This window comes from Scardinius erythrophthalmus (genome assembly GCF_964197995.2).
Source record: "Scardinius erythrophthalmus genome assembly, chromosome: 10".
Classification (NCBI taxonomy): Eukaryota; Metazoa; Chordata; class Actinopteri; order Cypriniformes; family Leuciscidae; genus Scardinius; species Scardinius erythrophthalmus.
The window spans coordinates 5,822,773-5,850,075 of NC_138230.1; the positions used below are offsets into that span (position 1 = coordinate 5,822,773).

The 27,303-nt window shown below is 37.6% G+C and overlaps 2 protein-coding genes and 1 pseudogene across 3 annotated transcripts in view; all 3 read left to right on the forward strand.

Moving 5' to 3' along the window:
• Positions 1-27,303, forward strand: part of LOC308697125 (uncharacterized protein) — a 450,215-nt gene that overhangs the window by 410,285 nt on the left and 12,627 nt on the right. Inside the window, exon 21 of the mRNA XM_081376238.1 lies at positions 26,778-26,951. Within this exon, the coding sequence (XP_081232364.1) occupies positions 26,778-26,951 (174 nt within the window). The remainder of the gene's footprint in view (positions 1-26,777; positions 26,952-27,303) is intronic.
• The window catches only part of LOC308697154 (uncharacterized protein), a 190,591-nt gene that overhangs the window by 99,061 nt on the left and 64,227 nt on the right, over positions 1-27,303 (forward strand). The window lies entirely within an intron of this gene.
• LOC308696805 (NLR family CARD domain-containing protein 3-like) lies at positions 2,715-8,825 on the forward strand (annotated as a pseudogene). Its single transcript, XR_014032254.1, has 2 exons — positions 2,715-2,813; positions 8,079-8,825. The product of XR_014032254.1 is annotated as an NLR family CARD domain-containing protein 3-like (transcript).

The window sequence follows — 27,303 nt, forward strand, 5'->3', positions numbered from 1 at the left end:
TATGTCCCTAGGCACCTCACGATTCGATTCGATTCCGATTCAGAGGGCTGCGATTCGATGCTAAAGCGATTATCGATTATTGATTATCTGAATCTTTTTTTGTGTGTGACTATAAATACTTTGTTTTAAGAGTACCAAGTAATGACCAATAAAGAATTAACGTACAATATATTTTATTAACATTGCAAAGAACCAACAGGAAAATAAATGTGCCTGAACTAGCAGCATACTTGTAGTAAATTAATAATATAACAATAACAAATTATAACAAACTTCAGCATATTCTGAATCTCTAACATAAAATGGACTTCAAACAAACATCCTCCTGTTATGTGCAATATAATCTTTCAAAAAATAAACATTTTGCAGTAGCAAAATAGGCCACAATAAACTTATGCAAATGTGTGGCAGTGCAAATGTGCTTAGCTAGATCAAATGTGTAAGTTCTTGTGTAAGAACAGGAGCTGGTCTACATGTTCAGATGCAAGTGTGCTCCGCTGTGCTGTTACTATATCTCCTGCCGTAGAAAAGACTCTCTCTGCAGAGACACTGGTGCCAGGAATACACAAGTATCTTTTGGCCAATTTGGAAATCAGAGGAAACATCATCTGATTCTTACTCCACCAACTAAGAGGGTCCTCAGAGAGAGGGTGTGATTGAGCACTACAGTACTTGGTAACTTCTTCCTCAGCTCTGGCATAAGCAGACATGGGCTGCTGCTGGACTCTAGCATCAGTAAAGGTCTGCCCCAGCAGATTCTCTAGCAGAGAAGATGATGACTTTCTTTTGTTAGAAGGGTTTTGGTGTTGCTCCTCCTCAGTGGTCAGGGTGTCTTCTTCCCTCAATGTGTTGTGCTCTGGGGTTTCCTCCTCTTCAACTCTCACTTCTTGCTGTAGTTAAACACAATGAGAAGAACAGGTAAACACAAAGGCCTTACATTTTTAAATCATTATCTTCAATCTGAACAAAATTTTTAACAAAATTGTCAAAACATAAATGTACTTGTTCTATACAATATATAAACCTTGTATTATTATAGAATGTGTTGTTGTTATTATTATTATTATTATTATATAATTAAATCATAAGTCATAAGCCCAGAGTGACATTTTACATGAAGTAAAATAGCAGAATTACCTCTAGTGATGCAGCCTCAGCAATCACTCTTCCATACATCTCCCCTCTCTCCTCCTCAGAAAGAAAAGGCAGGCCCTTGAATCGCGGGTCCAGAGCAGAAGCTGTGAAAAGAGTGTTTCTATCTTGCTCGCTTTTGTATCTCTTGCTGAGGTCCCCACTGAGGGCCTTGATAATATCCTCTGCATTTGAGATGTCTGCTTCAGTGAGAGTGCAGATGTCAGACTCTCCTCTCCTTACCTGAGGAGACAGTAAGGCAGCAGAGACTGCAGGCTGTTGCTCCAGAAACCTGTCAACCATCTCATACGCACTATTCCACCTGGTACTCACATCTGTTTTCAGCTTGTGTTTCGGCAGACCAAGTAGAATCTGCTTCTCTTCAAGCTGGTGTTTTGCAGTGGAACTGCGGTGAAAATACGTAGCAATGCGTCTCACCCTGCCTAGTAGCCTTGACACAGTGGGCAACTTGAGCGCCCGCTGAGAGGCCAGGTTTAGCGTGTGGGCATACGTGCAGGAAATTACACAGTTCAGCAGCAACAGCCATATTGGATGCATTATCAGTAACTAAAACTAAATCTTTTTTAGTGATCTTCCATTCCTCTGCTACATTCTTTAACGGCTCAGCCATATTTACACCCGTGTGGCTCTCATTCACTGCTCTTGTCTGGAGCACATGAGACACTAGCTGCCACTCATCTGTAATAAAATGTGCAGTTATGGTGACATAAGATTCTGTGGCAATGGATGTCCACGCATCACATGTTACAGCTATCCTACCCGCTTTCTTCAGTGATTCCATGACTTCGGTTTTGGTCTTGTTGTAGAGTGTGGGGATCGCTGTGTCCGTAAAATATCTCCGAGATGGGACATTGTATCTCGGCTCCAAAGTGTGCAACATACCGCGAAAGCCCTCGTTTTCAACGACTGAATATGGACGCAAATCCTTGGCAATAAAAGTTGCGATTGATTGTGTAATGCGCTTCGCCCTTTCCGAGCCGGGTGGAAGCTTCGACAATATAGTTTGCTCGATGGTCCTCTCTGTTTGGCAGCAACGAAACGTGTCATATGGCTTCTCATATTTGTCGTGTTTCCGAAAAATTTTTGTTTTATTCTACAAAGCTTACAAACAGTGTGGCTCTTGTCTTGTCCAGCTCCTTTCCCCCTTCAACTTCATAGAAGCCAAAATATTTCCACACCTCAGCTTTTAATGAGGAGGGTGTTTGGATTTCGCGCTCAGCCATCATTGCGTCTCTGTTATGAGCATGCCACAGACGGTCCGGGCACTGCACTTCCGTGCTTCAGAGTTCCGTCTTTTGCGTTCCGTCAATATTACGTTATTATAAATGTATATATAAAATATATACGTCCGCATCGCGATTCATCTAAGAATCGATTTTTTTCCCCCACCCCTAATAAAACACCTGTTTCAGCTCATCAGCTCATTAGTAGAGACTGCAAGACCTGAATAGACAGATGGATGGATAAATGTTGATAAACCTCAAATAGAGAACCAATCTATCCATGTAAAATGAAATATATATATTCTTGTCTGTATTCTATTGAAGTGGATTCTCCCAGCAGAGATCACAGGCACCAGAGTCCAGCTGTGTGTCCATGAGGAGTGACGGGTCTATGGACAACATAACATTTAAGAGGAGACAAAAATCAACTCAAATGAGGTACAACATTTCTGTCTAGACAGACTCATCCTGATAGTAACTCACTGTACCCAGACTATCCATTATTAATAACAGATAAAGTAAATAGTAACTAGCAACACTTTTAACGCAAGTTAACTTCTTGTTTATTGAAGTATTGTTAAAAGTGTTATAACACTCATGCAGTCTTGCTGTTGGTCTGAATATCAGCTTGAAATATAGATTTTCTGATGCATGGCATTCTTCATTTGAACAATCTGAAGATCAGTTACCAAGATTAATCTTTTAATTTATTCTTTTTTCAGTTGATTAGAGAATAAAACTTTACTAAAAGTTCAGTTATCACAGTACTTTATAAAACAGTGTGTACACTTTCAAATTCATTCAATCAAATTACAAATACTGTCACACTTGTTCATGAAACAGCTTGATTCCTAACGATAACAAAGATAATGTACACAAGCAGGTGAATAGGACACAACTGCGTGTTTTAACAGACACGAACAATAATCGGCCAAGGACAGAACTGAATAGGAGAATATATACACAGTGTAAAGGAGGGAACTACTGTAACTAGACACAGGTGGATAAAGGTTAACTAATCAGGGACTAACAAGAACAGATGCAGACATACGGTTTGTCGCTCTTTAATGTGGCTTGACAGATTATTTATCAGATGCTTTATCAACCCTTCCTTTAAACGGCAGCAAGAACCAATCATATCTTTATTGCTAGTTATAGCATGAAATAAACATGAACTCAAGAATATATGTTGAAATATACGGTACAACTTACTGAAATGTGTTTCAACCATGGAGAGATCAAATAGCCTTGATTAAGTAACATTACATTTAACTCAAAGTTATACAATGGCCGTACAGTAGTTCATTAGTAAACTAGAAAGAACACTAGATAGTTACAGTATGTTCTTAAAGTGTAAGTTGCAGGTTAACCACCACAGCCAATTAATGTGTAAATTAAAGTGCTCTATATGTATATATTTAATTATTTCTGTCTTAAAATGCGTTAAAATAGCATTTATTGGGGGTTCTTCAAAGGTAGCGTGTTTTTTCAGTTACTAGGTGATGACGTCACAAGAGGAACTCGCAACCCATACTCTGCTAGATTCCTACTGTATTATATGGCTATTTGGAGAACGACTGAGGATGTGGGAAACCGTCAAATTCTTTATGGACCACAGCCCTACAATTTTTAACCGGTCAGGTGTGAGAGAGAGGAGCCATGGCACTCAAAGAGTTATTAATGCTTGGTGTGAGGAGAATTAGTGGAGGGTTGGCCAGGTGAGTAACGTTAGCTACGTTAGAGCTAGTCTAGCCTGGTGCAAACTTAACCCGGATAATATAACGGAACAAGCAAGTCTTTTCAAAATATTGCCGTCATGTAGAATGGCAAGGAGGGACAACGACTGAAGACATTATTTACTTACAGTAAATCAGTCCAAATCAGAGCTGTAGAGATGCACACACTGCACAGGCATCAATCGCTAGTCTCATCGACGCCTCAAACATGTAATACCCTTCCTCAATCCACGCGTTATCAATTTCTCATGATTTAATTAGCGATGTTTATTGTCAGAAAAGAAAAAGAGAGATCGATGTCACCATCACTGTGTTTGTATGGGCTATCAGCAGTGGAGAGTATGTGCTGCCGTGAGGTGAACGCGTTTTGGAGTTTAGTGGAACAGCTCGACCTGCGACCGGCTGATCTGACGTGCCTGAACCCGTTTGTTTTGCGAATAGCTTATTCTCATTTCAGGCAGGATCACGGTCCCCTTGAAGTCAGCACACACGAGTATATTAACAATGGAGTTATTTTATCCATAATTTTTTTCATCAAATAAAACATACAACCAACTTTTCTGAAGTTATGTAAGGCGAATATAGCTGCTAGCGTACGGTAACTCTACCAGTGAGTTCCTCTTATGACGTCACGCCCCATCTAGTGGAAGGGAGCGGGAGCGGTTAAAACCACTGTTAACCCTCAGGGGTCTGAGATCACGCCGGCGTGATCTGCTCGATTTTTTTCCTTATGAGTTGATTGAGACCCGAAATTCTCTTTTGACTTTGATTTTACAAAACAAGTTTCATACATCAATCGATTCTGTTAAATGTGTATTATTTTTGTGTATACTCACAATAAAAACATAGTGTTGTGCTTTTTGCCAAATAAAGAAAAATAAACACGAAGCGAGTTCTGCCTACTCTCTGTCCGTGTAGTCCATTCTGAAACGCGTCCGAAAATAAACAATAACAAAGCGAATACTCAGTCAAACAGGCATTCAGACACACAGGCATGAAGCTTGAATTCTCTTCTTTTTAATGAAGTAATTTATATAAAAAACAAATATTCTCATCTTGTGAAATCTGTATTAAAAGAGAGCGATTCCAGTAGACCTCATAAGAGCTAATTCAAATGTAATGTGACTCCGCCCACGGAGAGCGCATGCTATTCAAACGCAAATGGCTGAGGTAATCCACGCAATCCTGTGAACGCCCCCATCAGCTCGACAAAACCAAAACACAAGTTTATTCAGAACATTACTTGTTTACAACGCAGCGCTGTGAGGAATAATGAGGAATACGAGGAATACGAGCTGAGGAATACTAGTAAGTTTTTCCTTCTCGGGTTTCTGTTTATGAATGAATGAACGGCATAGATGCGCGCTGTTTACCACAGCTGGCAAAAAACAATATTACGTGACAGTTCTCCATTATGGACGCGAGCGCGTTTTTAAAAAGCACTAAAGACTTTCAAACATTCACAGAGACCTCAAAACAGAAAGTACAAATCCTTTCTTTAAAACGAATTTCGTTTTGTATCAATTGTATCTTAATTTTAATATTTTTTCATTAACAAATTTCCTGTATTTAAAGTAAATATAGGCTAGCAATCACAACATAAGGTGCTTGAACTGGAGATCATCAACCAGACCGTAGCCTACTCGCCTAACATGTCTAAAAAATGTGAAATATATTTACAGAAAGCTGGTTCTAAACAAAACCATCCAAAACAAAAAAACTATGTAGCCTAATAAATGTGCGTTTCTCCGGTGCGTTCACTAGCCTACTGCGAAGATCGCGAGTCAATAGCCTATCGTATTTTTTTTATATTTTTATTTTTTTATTTTTTTTTATTGCACAAGTCATACATAAATTCATTCATTCATTCATTCATTATTACATGCATGAACGAATAAAAGAATAGAAAAAAGGAACATGGAGAAGAAAATCTTATGATACCTGTCGCTTATTTGTGCACATCAGAAAAATAAATAAAAAACAGCTACTTTATAAATGGATCAACCCCAATCCTCACCCCAAACACCAAATATTTTCAGTAATACCTATCTTTACACTTAATTATCATCATTTTAAGCGTGTATAAGCGTATTTCATGAAAACAACGTTACAGTCAGGTGAAATATGAAAGACAACATTTTGTTTAGTAGATTTGGGTACAGTTTTTACTGTAGAATATACTGCCTCGTCAAATAAGCTTTTGTTTAGCAATTTCTATATATAAAATAGCCTACTATTTTTGTCAAAAATAAAGTCATCAACTAAGATGTTAGCTGTTCCAATGTTGGCTATATTCAAAGTAATGAATAGCCTACATAGATAAAATGTAGGCCTATAATCTTTTTTTTACAAAGAAAGAGTACACTTGAAATATTGTTGAAATTGTTGTAATTGTAACCTTTTTAATAAAATAGCAAAACATATTTACAAGATAGATGTAAGCAAAATCTTAAATGGTCCTTGCATTGTGGCTCAGTCAGTTGTCACACCTGAGTGAATGGCTCATTATGCAGAGTGGGTGTAAACCACTCCTCGTTCACGCCCCCCTCGCATATTGGCTTTCCAAGCAAAACCTGTTTTACATCAATTTAAATCAATGTATGGTTTTATGTGAACGATAAAGCAAGACTATTTTCACATAATTTTGAAGAAAAAACTATAGGCAATGATATCCTTTAGTCAAAAGTCTTATTGCCACATATTTAGTATGTGTTTTGTGGCCTTATTTCTGCAACTTTTATTTTTATTTTTTCCAATAACCACGCATAAACATTATTCTCTTAAAAATTCAAACATATACATGCATGTTGATCAGATATTTTGGTAGCCCTGTTTGTGCTATATAGAGTGAATTTACACCTTTGCCATTAACATGTTTATAAATAACTGAAAAAAGCACAAATGTCAGAGCATGTCAGAACACCTCCAGGGCCCAGAAAACAGCTCAGACTCCAGAGGGTTAAAAGTGCCAACTTTTCATTTTATATCAGCATTTTGGTATAAAAAACAATGGTGGGCGGTTCTTATCTTTATGTTTAATGAACACATTGCATTACTTCGTGAAAAATTTAACCTGCAACTTACACTTTAAACTATTAGGGATGTATTCATTATTTAATCTGTTTAAATCTGTTTCAGTTGTATTGTTAATTAAAATCTGTTAACTAATTTCAAACAATTAGAAAAATTAGAAACTTAAACTAAAATGTGTTTGTGTCAAAGTGTGAAATTTATGAATCAGGTCACATTTCTTTTTCTATTAAAAAGTTGATTATTGTTACCGTCAGTATTTCAAAGACTTTCAGAGCCTATCAACTATTTCAGGAAGTTCAGGAGCTGCAGGTTATGAGAGTTCATTAAACCGGCCTTCAGATTTTCAGATTAAATTGAATGTTGATTTATTGAATTCAATAATTTGGACATTGTTGCCACTATTGCCTTTGGCTTGCTCAGTTGGGGATATTTAATTTAATTTAATCAATCAATAATACTATTGATCAGCCTTACCAAACGTGGACTTTTTTCCACTAGAAACAAACCTTGTTGTGCTATTTTGATTTAATACTGTGAAGCTGCTTTGATACAATCTGTATTGTGAAAAGCGCTATACAAATATACTTTACTTGACTTGACTAATTTTTACCTTTAATATTATAGTAATGAACAAGTGAAGCAGGTCCACTGTATAGTTTACTGCATTAGATGAGAGTTTTTTACCTACAAAATGTACATGTATCTCAGATATTTCAAGATTTATTTGAATTGAGAACAGAATCAAATAAGGAAATTTATATCAATATCCAATTCCTAGAGACCGCAAACGGCCAAATAACAGTTTTACTGATATATAGACCAACAGCACTGTTGCTTGTGTGATACTGTCTGATTATTTAATTAGAGAGTGTTGTTATTTTACTAAAACTTATCTCTTTATGTTGTAATCTGTCAACCTTTCACTGGTCCAAAGCACATTTAAATCAAACCTGCTGAAGAAGTTTCAGTGTCTGTATGAAGGAACAGCAAAGCAGGGAAACCCAACACTCCTGAATGAGATCTACACAGAGCTCTACATCACAGAGAGTGAAAGTGGAGAGATCAATAATGAGCATGAGGTGAGACAGATTGAGACACAATCCAGGAGAGCAGCAACAGAGGACACACCAATCAAATGCAATGATATCTTCAGACCTTTACCTGGACAAGACAAACCCATCAGAACTGTGCTGACAAAGGGAGTCGCTGGCATTGGGAAAACAGTCTCTGTGCAGAAGTTCATTGTGGACTGGGCTGAAGGGAAAGAGAATCAGGACGTCCAGCTCATATTTCCACTTCCTTTCAGAGAGATCAACTTGATGAAGGACAAAACACTCAGTCTTTCAGATCTTCTTCATATCTTTTTCCCTAAAACAAAAGAAATGGAAATGTCCAGTGATGAATATAAAGTGTTGTTCATCTTTGATGGTCTGGATGAGTGTCGTCTGTCTCTGAACTTTGAGATTGAAGTGAAACTGTGTGATATATCTGAATCAGCCTCAGTGGACGAGCTGCTGATGAACCTCATTGAGGGGAATCTGCTTCCCTCGTCTCTCATCTGGATCACCTCCAGACCAGCAGCAGCGGATCTCGTCCCCTCTGAGTGTGTCCATCGAGTGACAGAGGTACGAGGCTTCAATGAGCCACAGAAGGAGGAATACTTCAGGAAGAGAATCAGTGATCAGAGTCTGGCCAATACAATCATCACACACCTGAAGTCCTCGAGGAGCCTCCACATCATGTGCCACATCCCAGTGTTCTGCTGGATCTCAGCCACTGTTCTAGAGGGGATGTTGAGTGAAGCAGAGAGAGGAGAGATTCCCAAGACTCTCACTCAGATGTACACACACTTCCTGATCATTCAGACCAACATCAAACATGAGATGGACTATGAGAAGAGAGTGAAAGATGAAGACATGATTCTCAAACTGGGGAAACTGGCTTTCCATCAGCTTGTGAAAGGCAACCTGATCTTCTATGAGGAAGACCTGAGAGAGTGTGGCATTGATGTGACAGAAGCATCAGTTTACTCAGGATTGTGCACTCAGATCTTCAGAGAGGAGTTGGGCTTGTATCAGGGGAAAGTCTTCTGCTTTGTTCATCTGAGCATCCAGGAACATCTAGCAGCTCTATATGCACACATTCACTTTACAAACGAGAACAGAAATGTGTTTGACAAAACCAAACAAAGTTTCTTTTCTAAAATCTTAAACCAGAAGAAATATCACTCATTATCTAAGCTGCATCATGAAGCTGTGGATGAGGCTTTACAGAGTAAGAATGGACATCTGGACCTTTTCCTGCGTTTCCTTCTGGGTCTCTCATTGAAGTCCAATCAGACTCTCTTACGAGAACTACTGACACAGACTGGAAGCTGCTCCTACAACAAAGAGGAAGCAGTTCAGAACATCAAACAGAAGATCAGGGAGAATCGCTCTCCAGAGAGATCCATCAATCTGTTCCACTGTCTGAATGAACTGGGTGATGATTCTCTGATGCAGGAGATCCAACATTATCTGAAATCTGGAGGAATAGGAGGAACCAAACTCTCCTCTTCACAGTGGTCAGCTCTGGTTTATGTGTTGCTGACATCAGAGCAGAAGATGGATGTTTTTGAGCTGAAACTGTTTATTGGAGCCAATAATAGAGCAGATAAAGTTCTTCAGAAGCTGCTGCCTGTGGTTAAAGAATCCAGATCAATTCAGTAAGTCACTCTGACAACAATCATTACACTGATAAAACATGATCATATTTATGAGTTTAACACAGTGGTGTCAAACTCAGTTCCTGGAGGGCCACAGCCCTGCAGAGTTTAGCTTCAACCATAATTAAACACACCTGATCAGCTAATCAAGTCCTTCAGGCTTATTTGAAAACTGCAGTGTGTGCGTTGAAGCAGGGTTGGAACAAAACTCTGTAGGGCTGTGGCCCTCCAGGAACTGAGTTTGACACCTATGGTTTAACATATGCTTTCGTACCAAAGCAAACAAAACTGTATGAGAAATTCATATATATCTTAGGTTACCCTTTACAATAACAGTACATGAAAGGGATAGTTCGGCCAAAAATGATATTAAACCCATGATTCACTCACCCTCAAGCCGTTCGAGATGCATATGTCAATAATTTTTCAGACGAACACATTTTCAGTTATTTTAGAAAATGTCTTAGATCTTTCAGTGGTTATAATGTGAAGTTATGGGGTCCACTGCTTCAAATTCCAAAAATGGGCATGCATCCTTCACAAAAGTAACCCATCCTGCTCCAGGGGGATAAACGAAGGCCTTCTGAGGGTAATCCGTGCGGTTTTGTCGTAAAAATATACATATATAAAACTTATATATTAACTTATATATACACGACGCGCGTGGACCGCCACCGGAAGCCAGTTATTTCCGTTTATAAAGTTTTAAATATGTATATTTTTATGACAAAACCTTTGGATTACTTTTGTGAAGGATGCATGCACATTTTTGGAACTTGAATCAGCTGGACCCCATAACTTCACATTATAACCACTGAAAGATCTAAGACATTTTCTAAAATAACTAAAAATGTGTTCGTCTGAAAAATGATTGACATATGCATCTCGAACGGCTTGAGGGTGAGTGAATCATGGGTTTAATATCATTTTTGGGCGAACTATCCCTTGAAGAGCAGGGATGACCCTTTACAATAACAGTACATGGCGAGCAGCGATGACGGGCCCAAGCCTTTAGTCTTGGGCCCGTCATCGCTGCTCGCAGCAATATATATATATATATATATATATATATATATATATATATATATATATATATTAGGGGTGTGACGAGATTAAAACGCGACGAGATTTCTCATCGAGGTGAAACTTGTCTCGTGAATGAAACGATCGAATCTTGTGTCCCGACGCCCGTTGTCCTTTACGAATCTCCACGAAACGGATCGTGCCAAAATCGTGCTAAAATAGTGTAATCTGAACCAGGCAGGTAATAAACATTTGACCTATCACGCAAAGAACCTATTAAAGCACTAAGACATGGGAACAGTATAGCTAACATTCACATATCACAAGTCATATTATCACACATCACAGCTTTTCCTCATATCGTGCAGCTAGTTACTGCCCAAAGGTCTCAACTGCTGCCAGAAATCGTCGACATGCTTATATTCTTGAAAAACAACATGACCATAATCTTAGGCTGTTCTGTGTAGTTAATTTATCTCTTTTTCATGCTTGAAGAAAAAAACTTTTCTGTTTGAACTTGTAGTTTTGAGAGAGCAGTACTTTGATTATGGATACACACTTACTGTTTGCATTTAAAGTGTTATTTCAGTTATTTATATTTATTTTATTTATACTGTTTTATTTTTTTATGTTCGATTTGTGGAAAGGAGTTAGATTTCTCATGTGAAATCATACAGGGGAGAAGCCAGACGGTAGAGTTTATAGCAAAACATTTTGCAGTGTTTGCATGTCTTTTACTGCATAGAATTCATTAAAATAGAAGTAAAATAACATTCATTACAAGTTGATTTCAAAATGCACCTAAATTGTTTTGCATTTTGTGATTTTCAGTTGAATAAAAGACTATTTTCCATTCATATTTCATCATTGAGGATTTCTTAAAAATTGTGTAAAAATCTCGTCTTGTCTCGTTCTCGTGAACCCAATCTCGTGTCTCGTCTCGTCTCGTGGAGTAAGCGTCTCGTCACACCCCTATATATATATATATATATATATATATATATATATATATATATATATATATATATATATATATATAATTAGTGGTGGGCCGTTATCGGCGTTAACGTGCTGCGTTAACGCGAGACTCTTATCGGGCGATTAAAAAATTTTTCGCCGTTAATCTATTCTCCAATTTGGGTTGGGAGCTGGCTCTATACTACACAAGCTATGATGATGCAATCTACCCGCGGTCGCGAGGTACACCCGGCTGCAACGCATCATATTCGTCGTCATCTTAAGTAAACACGGCTGAAAGTGAAAGCTGGTGAAAAAGATCGGTGCAACATCCATTATTTAGACTTGGTTCGGATTTAAGCCGTTTAAGTGTGTGGGGTAACAGTTCGGTAAGTTAACACACGACTAATCCGTTCTACCTCCTCAAATTCAAAACGAAACATATTACTGAATTACTACATATTACGATTTTAAGAATCGTTGTTGTGTTTCTTTTTAACTGAAAAGACCTCAGTTAGACAATATTCTAATTTTAAATTTGGGGTTTAATAAGCTCCAAGCCATAATAAACAGTAGACCTACTTAAGTCTCTGCAGCTAGTGTACTTACATTTTATTTATCTGCAAAATTATGTTGTATACTTACAGTTTTGCACAATATATGTTCTCAAAACTACATAACCCTTTAAAAAAAAAAACATTTAGCAGTTGTTTAGCAGGGTCTGTGGAACCTGTTCTGAAATGGTTTTATTATAATATATAGCGTTATCGCAAGAGGCTGCAATGTATATCACAATATAGATTTTAGGCCATATCGCCCATCCCTAATTGATAGCCTATAGTAGTTGATAATAACATAGGCCTATCTAATGTTGCCTACGGACGGTAAAAGTACAGTAGTAACCTTTTACAGTCTATGAGTAGAACAGCTTTCTCAAGCAGTTTGTGATGCATTTTGGAAACATAATTCTACGTGGCATTGATTCAACAAGGTGCTGAAAGCATTCTTTAGAAATGTTGGCCCATATTGATAGGATAGCATCTTGCAGTTGATGGAGATTTGTGGGATGCACATCCAGGGCACGAAGCTCCCGTTCCACCACATCCCAAAGATGCTCTATTGGGTTGAGATCTGGTGACTGTGGGGGCCATTTTAGTACAGTGAACTCATTGTCATGTTCAAGAAATCAATTTGAAATGATTCGGCTTTGTGACATGGTGCATTATCCTGCTGGAAGTAGCCATCAGAGGATGGGTACATGGTGGTCATAAAGGGATGGTCATGGTCAGAAACAATGCTCAGGTAGGCCGTGGCATTTAAACGATGCCCAATTGGCACTAAGGGGCCTAAAGTGTGCCAAGAAAATATCCCCCACACCATTACATCACCACCACCAGCCTGCACAGTGGTAACAAGGCATGATGGATCCATGTTCTCATTCTGTTTACGCCAAATTCTGACTCTACCATCTGAATGTCTCAACAGAAATCGAGACTCATCAGACCAGGCAACATTTTTCCAGTCTTCAACTGTCTAATTTTGGTGAGCTCGTGCAAATTGTAGCCTCTTTTTCCTATTTGTAGTGGAGATGAGTGGTACCCGGTGGGGTCTTCTGCTGTTGTAGCCCATCTGCCTCAAGGTTGTGCGTGTTGTGGCTTCACAAATGCTTTGCTGCATACCTCGGTTGTAACGAGTGGTTATTTCAGTCAAAGTTGCTCTTCTATCAGCTTGAATCAGTCGGCCCATTCTCCTCTGACCTCTAGCATCAACAAGGCATTTTCGCCCACAGGACTGCCACATACTGGATGTTTTTCCCTTTTCACAGCATTCTTTGTAAACCCTAGAAATGGTTGTGCGTGAAAATCCCAGTAATTGAGCAGATTGTGAAATACTCAGAGCGGCCTGTCTGGCACCAACAACCATGCCACGCTCAAAATTGCTTAAATCACCTTTCTGTCCCATTCTGACATTCAGTTTGGAGTTCAGGAGATTGTCTTGACCAGGACCACACCCCTAAATGCATTGAAGCAACTGCCATGTGATTGGTTGATTAGATAATTGCATTAATGAGAAATTAATGAACAGGTGTTCCTAATAATCCTTTAGGTGAGTGTGTATATATATATATATATATATATATATATATATATATATATATACACACACACACACACACACATATACATACACATATACACATATATACAGTGAGGAAAATAAGTATTTGAACACCCTGCTATTTTGCAAGTTCTCCCACTTAGAAATCATGGAGGGGTCTGAAATTGTCATCAGAGGTGCATGTCCACTGTGAGAGACATAATCAAAAAAAAAAAAAAAATCCAGAAATCACAATGTATGATTTTTTAACTATTTATTTGTATGATACAGCTGCAAATAAGTATTTGAACACCTGAGAAAATCAATGTTAATATTTGGTACAGTAGCCTTTGTTTGCAATTACAGAGGTCAAACGTTTCCTGTAGTTTTTCACCAGGTTTGCACACACTGCAGGAGGGATTTTGGCCCACTCCTCCACACAGATCTTCTCTAGATCAGTCAGGTTTCTGGGCTGTCGCTGAGAAACACGGAGTTTGAGCTCCCTCCAAAGATTCTCTATTGGGTTTAGGTCTGGAGACTGGCTAGGCCACGCCAGAACCTTGATATGCTTCTTACAGAGACACTTCTTGGTTATCCTGGCTGTGTGCTTCGGGTCATTGTCATGTTGGAAGACCCAGCCTCGACCCATCTTCAATGCTCTAACTGAGGGAAGGAGGTTGTTCCCCAAAATCTCGCAATACATGGCCCTGGTCATCCTCTCCTTAATACAGTGCAGCCGCCCTGTCCCATGTGCAGAAAAACACCCCCAAAGCATGATGCTACCACCCCCATGCTTCACAGTAGGGATGGTGTTCTTGGGATGGTACTCATCATTCTTCTTCCTCCAAACACGTTTAGTGGAATTATGACCAAAAAGTTCTATTTTGGTCTCATCTGACCACATGACTTTCTCCCATGGATCATCCAAATGGTCATTGGCAAACTTAAGACGGGCCTTGACGTGCTGGTTTAAGCAGGGGAACCTTCCGTGCCATGCATGATTTAAAACAATGACGTCTTAAGGGCGTAGATTTGGTTTGAACATTGGGGGGGTTGAAGTTTGGGTATGCCTCCTTTTTATGTGATCATGGTATAAATATTGGGGGGGTTGTAATGCATAGATTTAAATATTGGGGGGGTTATCTCCCCCCCAACCCCCCCACAAATTACGCCCCTGCGTCTTAGTGTATTACCAACAGTAACCTTGGAAACGGTGGTCCCTGCTCTTTTCAGGTCATTGACCAGCTCCTCCCGTGTAGTTCTGGGCTGATTTCTCACCTTTCTTAGGATCATTGAGACCCCACGAGGTGAGATCTTGCATGGAGCCCCAGTCCGAGGGAGATTGACAGTCATGTTTAGCTTCTTCCATTTTCTAATGATTGCTCCAACAGTGGACCTTTTTTCACCAAGCTGCTTGGCAATTTCCCCGTAGCCCTTTCCAGCCTTGTGGAGGTGTACAATTTTGTCTCTAGTGTCTTTGGACAGCTCTTTGGTCTTGGCCATGTTAGTAGTTGGATTCTTACTGATTGTATGGGGTGGACAGGTGTCTTTATGCAGCTAACGACCTCAAACAGGTGCATCTAATTTAGGATAATAAATGGAGTGGAGGCAGGGCTGGACTGGGACAGAAAATCGGCCCTGGCATTTTGGCCCAGACTGGCCCACTACATATGACCATAAACACCACCCATCTTTGCACGCCCTTGAATATGTTTTTGTTCAACTCCTATTCATTAAAACCACTAACAGTGAGTAGGAACGAGTTAACAGAAGAAATAAGTACAAAATTTTAATTTATTAATACAATTGAACTATACTCCACAGTGATGCATCCAAAAAACAAGCTATAAGCTGCATTGGCATAGCAATACCAGTGTTTCCCACAGGATCTTGGTAAAACTGTGGGGGGTGGACCTCTGTTCCTCTAGGGGGGTTCGGGGGCATGCCCCCCCAATAAAATTTTGTGCATTTTAATGTTAAATTCATCAATCTGGTGCAGTTTGAGAGTTCAAAATTAAAAAGCTCCAACCCATATTAAGTGTGCAAATTAAACAAAGAAAAAAATCAAACCTTTTTTAGTGTCTGTCTATATTACACTACTACATAAAAATAGTTATAATATTAATCTCATGACAGTAGCCTAATAGCCATATATTGCAAATCAAATGCACTGAAAAATAAAGAAAACTTTCATAATTAGTTTTGTACTAATTTCTATACTTGAAAGAGATAAGCACATGATCTTTTATTTTGACGGAAACTGCATCAAGCTTTTATTTTGGTGGAAAACATGGATAAAAACGCGTCTCATTAAAGTTCTAGTAAATTTCTGTAATCGTCAACAATGCAGATGTGGAAATAATGCTTAATTGGGTAATGGGTTCCTACACTCATAGCCAAAGTGTTTTGAAAGTAGTTCTGCTTACTGCGGACTCTAGTCTACACTTTCTCATCTCTCTCCTGATCCTCCTCATCAGCCACTGGAGCTGATGAAGTTCCTGCTGCTGCAGAAAATATATATATTTTGACACATTTTACAGCGTCTGCTTGAAGGGCCTGTATCTATTTTTCACGCTATTTCTCTGTACATTCCTTGCGTTTCTTCTCCATCTCTCAGACTATTTTGACAGATACAGTACACACTTGACACTGACTGCACGCTCACTCAAAGCCCAAAGGGGGAGGTGTTTAAAGATGTGATTGGGCCAGCCCAGTGTCAATCAAGAAAACAACCAATGGGCCGCTGATCTACGGGTTTCATGGGCTGGTCTGTCAGTGGGAAAAAAACGAACGCAAAAACGAACGCTTACTTTTTTTTGACCAATGCATTACACCGGCACTAACCCAGCGGCGTCAATTAAACAAAACAAAACGAATAGGCCGCCGATGTACGAGTTTTATGGGCCATTAAAAGAAAAAAAAAAAAAAGTATGAGATGTATCTGCCCAAAAAGCACGACGGCCCACCGGGCATTTGCCCGGTATGCCAGATTACCAGTCCAGCCCTGAGTGGAGGTGGACATTTTAAAGGCAGACTAACAGGTCTTTGAGGGTCAGAATTCTAGCTGATAGACAGGTGTTCAAATACTTATTTGCAGCTGTATCATACAAATAAATAGTAAAAAAATCATATATTGTGATTTCTGGATTTATTTTTTTAGATTATGTCTCTCACAGTGGACATGCACCTACGATGACAATTTCAGACCCCTCCATGATTTCCAAGTGGGAGAACTTGCAAAATAGCAGGGTGTTCAAATACTTATTTTCCTCACTGTATATATATAACAGTGTATATATATAATATATATATATATATATATATTAGGGGTGTGCCGGTTTCAGAATTGGTGATGACGGTTATGACGTGAGTCAAATGTGATGGTTCATAACATAACCGTCGGGGGGGAGGTGTGTTGCGAAGGTCGTCTGTTATAGGACAACTTAGTTTGAATAAACGAGCAGACACTGATTAGCTACTTGGTCGCCTATTAAACAAATAAAATTAATATCTCATCATCCGCACCAATGGTTTTTTTTTTTTCAAAGCCGCACCCGCCCGCCATCCGCTGATTGTTTTGCGGTCTATGGACGATGCTATTCTCTGCTGATGCGAGCCGCAAGAAAGCCCTTGTCTGTTCTAGAAAGGATGCAGCAAAGATATTTAATGCTAATGTATGAGGCATAGGCCTACGCTGAGTTTCATTCATTTACGATGAGATGCGCTCTAGTTCACAATGAAATGCAATGCAAGTGAACGCAGCACGCCCGCGCCTGCGTGTCGCGGTTATTATATTGTCTAGCCTACTATGTTTTCTTTTTATTTATTAAATAGGCTACATGAAATTGGTTGATGAAACATTTATTAAAATTAAGATACAATTTGTACAAAACGAAATTCGTTTTAAAGTAAGGCTTTCTACAAAGCAAAACTTAATGAAGTGGTAAAAATCATGTCTGATGATTTACAAAACAAACCTTCATTAAGTGGTAAAAACCATGTCTCCCGAAATATTGCGCATCTTATGATCCAATCTTTTATTACAATTGTTTTTTGAGCTAAAATGTAATACACATCATATATACACACACTGTATATGTTTCGTTTATCAAACATGTTTGGGGCCAGTCAAGGGCTAAACTGCACGATCACGGTAATGATACATTTGTTATTATTGCAAATGTTTATTGCTAATGTTTATTATTGCAAATGTTTTTCCTTTGTTTAATAAATCTCATAATAATGACATCACTATATCATAGTCGTAGCTTTTATTTCTATCTCAAATGATTGGCGGTCGGTCAGGGGGTACTTGGCAAAGAATCAAATACAGTTGGAAACGACGTAGATCACTAATAACACAGACTGTTAACAATTGTTTTTAATTAGTATTTAAACATTCTCTATGATAAAAAAAATGTTTGTAAAAAATATTTTAATAACACGGTTTTGGCGGTTATAGAGTTCTAATGACGGTGTTCAACTATAACCGTCGGTCTCACGGTTATATACTAACCGTCACACCCCTAATATATATATATATATATATATATATATATATATATATATATATATATATATATTAGGGGTGGAGCCGAACCCGAATACGGTATTCGGAAAGGCACAAATAATGTGTTTTTAACGAATACTTATTTCGAACAAATACTTAAAAAAATATTTGTATTCGGGAACAAGAAAAACTTTATATCAAAAATCTGCGTTTCCTCATGAGACATGGCGACCGGCGGCGCTGCTGATGTGGTGGCTGTTAATCCACTTGTTGATAAGAAAGGAGGAAAGAGCCACATATGGAAATATTTTGGATTAGGCTAATGTCACGTTGTCATAAGGGGCCGTTCACATAGCGCGTTTTTTGCGCGTACAGATTTCAAATGTAAGCGCGCGGCAAGCGCGCTTATAATAGAAGCGAGCGGCTCGCTCGTTTTTCCATGGTTGCATAGCAAAGACAGACGCCACGAGAGAGCAACGCTTGTGGAAAGGAGAAAGCGGTGTGAACTGCGCTCTTCTTCATGATGACAAGGAAGTATCAGCAAAGAATTAATTTCCAGCCCTTGCATTAGCTTTAGATATATTTATGGAGATGAGAAATTAAATAAAAACCCGTCATTATGTCATTAATATCAGTCCGTCAGAAAAGCAGTTCTAGGCTTATTCTTGGCTGGATAACTCTTAGCAGGTTTAAAAAGCTCTTTTAAAATTAAATATGAATGCAGTTTTGGATTAAATAAAAGTACAGTCAAGTCAAATAAAACACGTTTTATCTGTATTTGGTAACACTACAATAAGATACCATTCATTATTAACATTACTTAATGCGTTATCTAACATCAACACATTGAGTGAACAATATATTTTTACAACATTAATTAATGTTTGTGAATGTTATTTAATACAAACATTTGATTGGTCATGTTTGTTCACTTCATTCATTGTGCATTAAATAATGTTAACATAAATAATGTTAACTTTTGATTTTTAAAATGTATTTTTAAATTAACCCCAAGGAGAAATAACTAGCCTATTGTTTATTGTTAGGTCATTTTATCTAATGTTATCTAACAAATGGAATCTTATTGTAAAGTGTTTTTAATACTACAGTTTCCATCTTTGTAACCGTGATATACACTTTAATATATGTAAATTTAATCTAAATTAAGCTTTGGTACCGAAATTGTTACCGAGAACCGTGGATTTTCACTGGTATTGGTACCGAATACTGAAATTTTGGTACCGTGACAACACTAGTAGCTCTGTTAGCTCGGTAATTTAGACAATAGGCTGTTGACAGAGTAACGTTAACGTAGGTAATGGCTGTTATGTAATTTTCTTTTCAATGACTTTCCTTGTTACATGTTCATTGCTGGATTTATGGAAAAACATCAACCAATATTGCATATCCATAATTATTATAATGGATATAATTAAAGAATACTTACACTATAACGTAAATTAGAAGTGTAACGCAAAAAAACTGGATTTTTACACCTATTTTAAATTTTACTCGAATACGAATACAAATACAAATACAAATACTTTTCCCCCCTCAACAAATACAAATACAAATACAAATACCGGCTGCTTTGCACACCCCTAATATATATATATTTATTTATTTATTTATTTATTTATTTATTTATTTTTGGGGGGGGGGGTAACGATACGCGTATTCGTATTGAACCGTTCGGTACGAGGCTTTCAAACCGATCGGTTCGTTGGACAATTTTTCCTGCCAACCAAAATTTCGATATTTCAAATGTAGGTGCATTGTGCGTGGCAAGCGCGTTCATAATGTAAGAGACGCCGGCGCGACCACAACATTGTCTAACATCAAATGTCAAACATAATGCAAGCGGAACGAAACTGCTTGTTATTGTGTGGTTGACGGACCGTTTATCAGTTTGGACCAGTGCAGCGCGAGCCGATCGTGATCATGCGACACTTTTACTACACAGCGCTAAGAGATCAAGTAAATAAAGCATTTGAATTTGCCACAGAAGTAATAACATCAATGCGAGATCTAGTGAGAAACATTCACATTTCTCCGTTATTAACGGATCAAACAGAGTGTGGAAACCAGAAAGAAACATTGTGCCATGAATGAACGATCCAGTGTCCACAGATCTGCAAAATTCACCATGGATTTACTGTAGTAACACTAACTGCAACCATGGAAGTTTGGCAGGAATAGTAGGCATAATGCCTTCAAGTAACATTACGTCGGTTTTATTTTGACATTATGAATACAATTGCTGCCCTCAAATGTTAATCTGAACTAAAATAAACCTTTGTTTATAACTACTACAATATTACATTTAGGGATGCACCGAATGTTCGGCAACCGAAATTATTCGGCCGAAAATAGCCAAAAAAAGCACTTTCGGTGTTCGGCCGAATAAGTAAAAAGGCCGAATAAATTTTGCCGAACAATGACGTTTTTAATGACGCGATCAAATAGTAACCCGCGTAGAGTGAGAGGCGCGCGCTTTATGCAGCAAACATGTCGGCAGTGTGGAAGCACTTTAAAGTGTCAGAGAAAGAGGCAAAAACGGCCGTTTGCAGACACTGTTCTGCTAAATTGTCCAGAGGGGGTGCATCTGCAAAAACGTAGCCTACAGCACTTCAAGTTTAATTTATCACTTAAAATCAAGACACCCCGAACATCATGCAGAGTACGAGAAAGTAGGGGTGTGCGATATGACGATTTTTGATCGTGGACCATTAAAATGTCTCCACGATCTGCTTTTTAGGTAATATCGTAGTATCGTGCATGGCATAATTTTGAATTTCTGGCGCCTTTGTCCCACTGAACAACACGACGTATATTCACATAAAATGTTAACGCAGCGGAACGGGACACTGCAGTTCGCAAAAGTTCATAATTTGCATGTGCAATAATGACTTGTCGGTTAAACATTTAATTTGCGTGCTGATGCGCGTTTCTCAGTCCGTACGTTAAGTTATGTGAAGCTCACATGCACTAAAAGCCTGTCTACCAGTGCCTGGATACTGGACTAAGTTATCTTTCGAGTCTTATTGTGCCAATACTGTCAAATACACAAGGTTTACATAAACAAAGTCGGTTATGTCTAAAGTGAAAGCAAACTTGAGAAAATTGAGAGAAAATCTGCTTGTCAAATGCGTGTATATTAGACGCGTCGCGCGCAGCTCTTAAAGAGACAGTAGCAGAATAGAAAACACGCTGCCGCTTATCCTTAAAGGGATAGTTCACCCAAAAATAAAAATTATCTCATTATTTACGCACTCTAATGTTGTTCCAAACCTGTATTAATTTCCTTCTAATATTTTTTCTAATATTAATATTTTGAAGAATGTGGCTCACTAACTTTTATTTTCAACAGAAGAAAGAAACTTATTTGAGTTTAAAACAACTTGAGAGAGTAAATTATGACAATTTGAATTTATAGGAGAACTATCCCTTTAATGTTAATAAAACAACAAAATGCAAAGAGAAAATCACTCACTGCTCTTGACTGACACTTTAATAGTAGCTTTAATAAGTATCAATGTATAATTTATACAGTGAAGTCCGTTTTGTTTTATTTTCATTTGTTCATTTAATTACTTTCTTCTATACTGTTAAATACACCTACTGTAGCTGAAAACAAAGCACTGTTTATTTAATTTGTATATTAAGTTGTGTATGTGTAATGTGTATCTTTGATCTTAATATTTAATAACAAAGAAAATAATGACAAATATTTTTATCTTCGTCCCTGTCTGCCATTCTTTTTTATTTTATAAAGAAGAACCTGCCACTTTTCCTGAAGAAGTAGGCTAAGTAGGCTTATGTCTAGGACAGTTATTCATTTGTTGTGGGTTCATCCACATTTTTTTGCACTATTCAATGCACATTTGTTGTTGTAGACATACAGAGTTACTTTCAGCAGTCAGTTATAGGCCTAACATAGGCTATTCAAGAAGGGGGGCTTCAAAGATGGCCAAATAAAAATATTTTTTTATTTTACTAATTTATTTAGTTATATTGTGCTTTGTTTGTATAATATCTGCTGGAATGTTAAAAAAATGTTCAGTGTTAAATAAATATTTTGAAATTGTATTTATGTTCTTTGATTTATTTCTCTGAAAAGCAACACAAAATAGTAAAAAGCTAATTTTTACTATTTAATTATTGTAATGGTGAAAAAATTGGCAAAATAAATGGAAAAAAATGCGAAACACCGCGTTCGGTATTCGGCCTTCGGCCTTCGGCCAAGCATTTCATTATTATTCGGCTTCGGCTTCGGCCAAGAATTTCATTTCGGTGCATCCCTAATTACATTTAATTTTTTCCAAGGAGCTTTTTTGTTTATATGCTCCTAAGAAGAGTCAATTATAGCTCTAGAATTGCTCAAAGTAAAAAAAAATCATACTTTATGATGTTAGTTTTAATAATAAAAAAATAATAATTAAAAATAATTAAATCAAGTAAATTTCTCTGGCATTTATTTCTTTTTGCTGTAATATATATATATATATTATTTTTTTATTTTTTTTAAGGGACACAGCGAGGAACGAGCAAAACAGAGTGAACGTTTTTTTAGTTCATTCCTACTTCCATAGAAATTCATTGAAAACGCTCGCTCTACTCTGCACCATTATCAATGTCCGTGCAGATGAACATATTTTACTTTCGTTTTTAAGTTAGCGATTCAAAAGCCCCCAGCGGTGTCACAGGTCGATTAACCGTTGGTAAAATATATATCACATACTACAGAGCTAAATTTCATCTGCAGTCCCTCTGCAGTTCATCTACAGTTTTATTGTTCACGAAACTTAACCCTCTGGGGTCTATGGTGTTTTTGGGGCCCTTGGGATGTTCTGACATGCCCTGACATTTGTGCTTTTTTCAGTTATTTATAAACATGTTAATGGCAAAGGTGTAAATTCACTCTATATAGCACAAAAAGGCTACCATAATATGTGAGCAACATGTATGTAGATGTTTGACAAAAATAGTATTATATATATATATATATATATATATATATAACATATGAGCAGAAATTGCTAAACAAAACCTTATTTGATGTGGCAGTATATTCTACAGTAAAAACTGTACCCAAATCTAGTCAACAAAATGTTGTCTTTCATATTTTGCCTGACTGTAACGTTGGTTCTATGAAATATTAGGACATATAAATGTTAATTTGCAGTTTAATACGTTGCTTATACAAAGACATTTTATTTCAACATATTTCAGTCGATTTTTACTCATCTCAGTATAGCAAAGCATTTTAGTTGATTAAAGCGGGTTATTCTTTCACACACAGACACGCGATTCATATTTAGGCTAAACAGTCTTTACAAATATGTACCCTTCATTCATCTCACAGAAACGCGATTCATATTATAGAAACGCGATTCATCTTTTTGCGGTTTACATAGGCCTACACTAACGTTATTCCATAACGTTATTCCATAACGTTATTCCACATTAACACTTGAGAAAAGATAACTTAGCCTACCTCACTCCTCAGCGGGATCTATTGCTCCTCATATCAGCACTGTTCTGAGGAAACTTTTCTCCAGGATTATTAGGTAGGCTATATGCCTCACTTGCGGCGCGCTGTGTTTACAGCTGATGTGGGCGTTTCACAGGTCTGAAATGGTTCTCAGAATTTGCATTTGAATAACGCGTGGTCACGCTCTCAGGCGTGGTCACATTACATTTCAATGAGCTCTAATGAGCTCGACTGGAATTGCTCTCTTTTAATACAGATTTCACAAGCTGAGAATATTTGATTTTTATATAAATTACTTCATTTAAAAGAAGAGAATTCAAGCTTCATGCCTGTGCGTCTGTATGCCTGTTTGACTGAGTATTCGCTGAGTTACAGTTAATTTTCGGACGCGTTTCAGAATGGACTTAACTGACAGAGAGAAGGCAGAACTCGCATCACGTTTATTTTTCTTTATTTGGCAAAAAGCACAACACTTTGTTTTTATTATGAGTATACACAAAAATAATACACACTTAACAAGATCGATTGATGTATGAAACTTGTTTGTAATATCGAAGTCAACAGAGCAAAATTAATCTCTTTTGAACTGATAGGAAAAAAAGCGAGCTGGTATCGCCGGTGATACCGCCGACCCCAGGGAGTTAAATGAACAATAAAAATCACAAATTGCATTTATAAGTGGTAGTTATTAGTCTATTACAGGGGTGTCAAACTCATTTTCACTGAGGGCCTCTTGAGTATTATGGCTGCCCTCAAAGGGCCGGTTGTAACTGTAAGACTTTTAAAATGTCAATATATTGTCTCTTTATTTGATTATTACTTATTTAAGTTATAAATATTGTATATGCATTTGCAGGGGTGTTTCTAGGTTTTAAAAACATCAGGGGATGAGCCCGAAACATCAGGGGCTGGGTAATAATGATTTGATACAGAGAATAATGTATTATTGTATATATGCAGGGGGCAAACTGGCTAAAAAATTCAGCCCTGGCACTGTAGCCACACCAGCACACATTACCACACAGTCATGCATATTCATATGTGAGGTAGTTAGGGGGGTTCGGGGACATGCTCCCCCGATAAAATTTGGATTTCTCAGACCTACATATGTGCATTTTAAGGTGTTTAAAGGCCAAAAAATTTATTTGGATAACAATAACAAAAGCATGTCAGTGGGCAGTAGCATAAATTATTTGTCAAGATAACAGATTCTTAAAAATGAGAATGAGGATAAATATTGCAATGAATGATCCACACTACAAAATGGAAATGCAGAATGTTTCTGCTTATTGTTGACAATACACAATCACATATTTATAACAGGAATGGCCTTAAATGAGAAATCTTTCAAGGATTATTTTGCATAGATGTTACATTTCAGTCAAAAACCAGTGCAATCTTTTTGTGTCCAGAGGCAAATGAGCAATTTATATTACCATTAAAGATTGGTTTCAGCAACTTGTTTCTTTCCTGAGTTAATCAATGTTTTTGGCACTAATCAGTTTAAAGTTCAATTGTTCACTCATAAAGACAGTCACTTGTCGCCACCTACTGGCTTAATGATGCAAGTGGCGCAAACACAGACAAGCGGAGTGATACAAATGGTGAAAAGGATAATACTGGTAGCCTAGGCTACATATTATATTAAATATTATGTAATATATTTAATATATTTAAATAAATATATTATTATATTAAAATAATATAAAATATCAATATATTATTCTTCAATCAGTTCTATGCAGCAGAATCATATTTAACAGATTTATTTTTTGACCAATTGTCAAAATAAAGTATAGTCTTACAAAGCTATTTTTATCGGAGCATGAGCAGAGCAGGGAGAACGAGAGGATCGTGATTCGTGTAATTTTACCAGTGTTGCCCAGCACGGCTATACACACCATGTTACAGCACAGTAGTGCTATTGCAAAAAGAAACAACTCCAGAGAAATTTCATGTCGGCACGTTTTTTTTTTGCGGACTTTGCATTTCCGGTGAGCGTGAGCAGAGCTCGCAACACAAACACACACACACACACACACACACACTGAGGTTGCTTGTGGAACATTGAGCAGAACGCGCTGTGAACACGGAGCACACACACAGTGGAACGCACAGTGGAAGCACAGCACACACACAGTGGAACGCGCTTAGAAGTTATGCATCTTTGCACGCAAAGTCATAAAACACGCTGAGCCAGAGTCAAACCATCGCCCAACACTGAGGAGCGCGGCGGATTTTTAGTATCTTTCGTCCAAAAAAACGAAAATGTTATTTTCGGCCGAAAATTTTCGGCAGCCTAAATTTCGTTTCATCCCTAATTTTAAGACACCCATATGCTCTCGCGGGCCATAAAAAATAATGTGGCGGGCCGGATTAGGCCCGCGGGCCTTGAGTTAGACACATGTGGTCTATTATATATTACATGCCATTTAGATTATTTGTCACAAAGCAGCAGATAATGATATTGCATTTAAAATTATGACAGTATTAAATCAAGTTTAATTCAAATTCAGAGCACTTATTTATTCTTACGGAGCCTGATTGGTTTCGTTTAACCCTATATGTTAATTAATGCATTAATTATCAAACATGTACTAACATGTTGTTAAGGCTTCTGTTATTCATGTATAAATCCTTATGACTCCTGTCGTAGTTTAGGATTGCTCTTCATTGGTTTATTATTAGTTCATATCTTTGCTAATCATGAGTTCATGTTGAAGAAACTATTAATTTAGGTATAAGTACATGATTATTCATGTACTGTTATTGTAAAGTGTTACCTATATCTTATTTATATCAGTGTTTCCTGAACTGAGAGACTGAAGAGTGTCATTGTTCTCTACAGGTTGAGTAAGTGTGGTGTTACAGATAAAGGTTGTGCTGCTCTGACTTCAGCTCTGAGATCAAACCCCTCACACCTGAGAGAACTGAATCTGACTGAGAATAAAGTAGGAGATTATGGAGTCAAGCTGCTCTCTGATCTACTGCAGGATCCTCACTGTAAACTGGAGATACTCAAGTAAGATTTTATAAAATATATGTTTCTCTCCTGTGGTGAATAATGAATGATATACAAAAATAATATATACAAAAAAACATTTACCATAAAGTAACTGAAAAGGATGTTTAATCTTCAGTAATTACTTCCAAAGCTTCTGAGGTCATTTTACTTTTGATAGTGTTTTATGGTGCGTATTTCTAGACGCATTTAACCATATGTTGATTATTCTCAGGTTAGGTAAAGTATGTCAAATCTGTCCTAAATCATAAGCATCTGAATTTTCATTCTCACAATCTATAGGTCAGAAGACTTCTACTTGGTCAGACTTTTGGCTGGCAAGCTTCTTAGTTTCAATTAAATATAGTTTTAT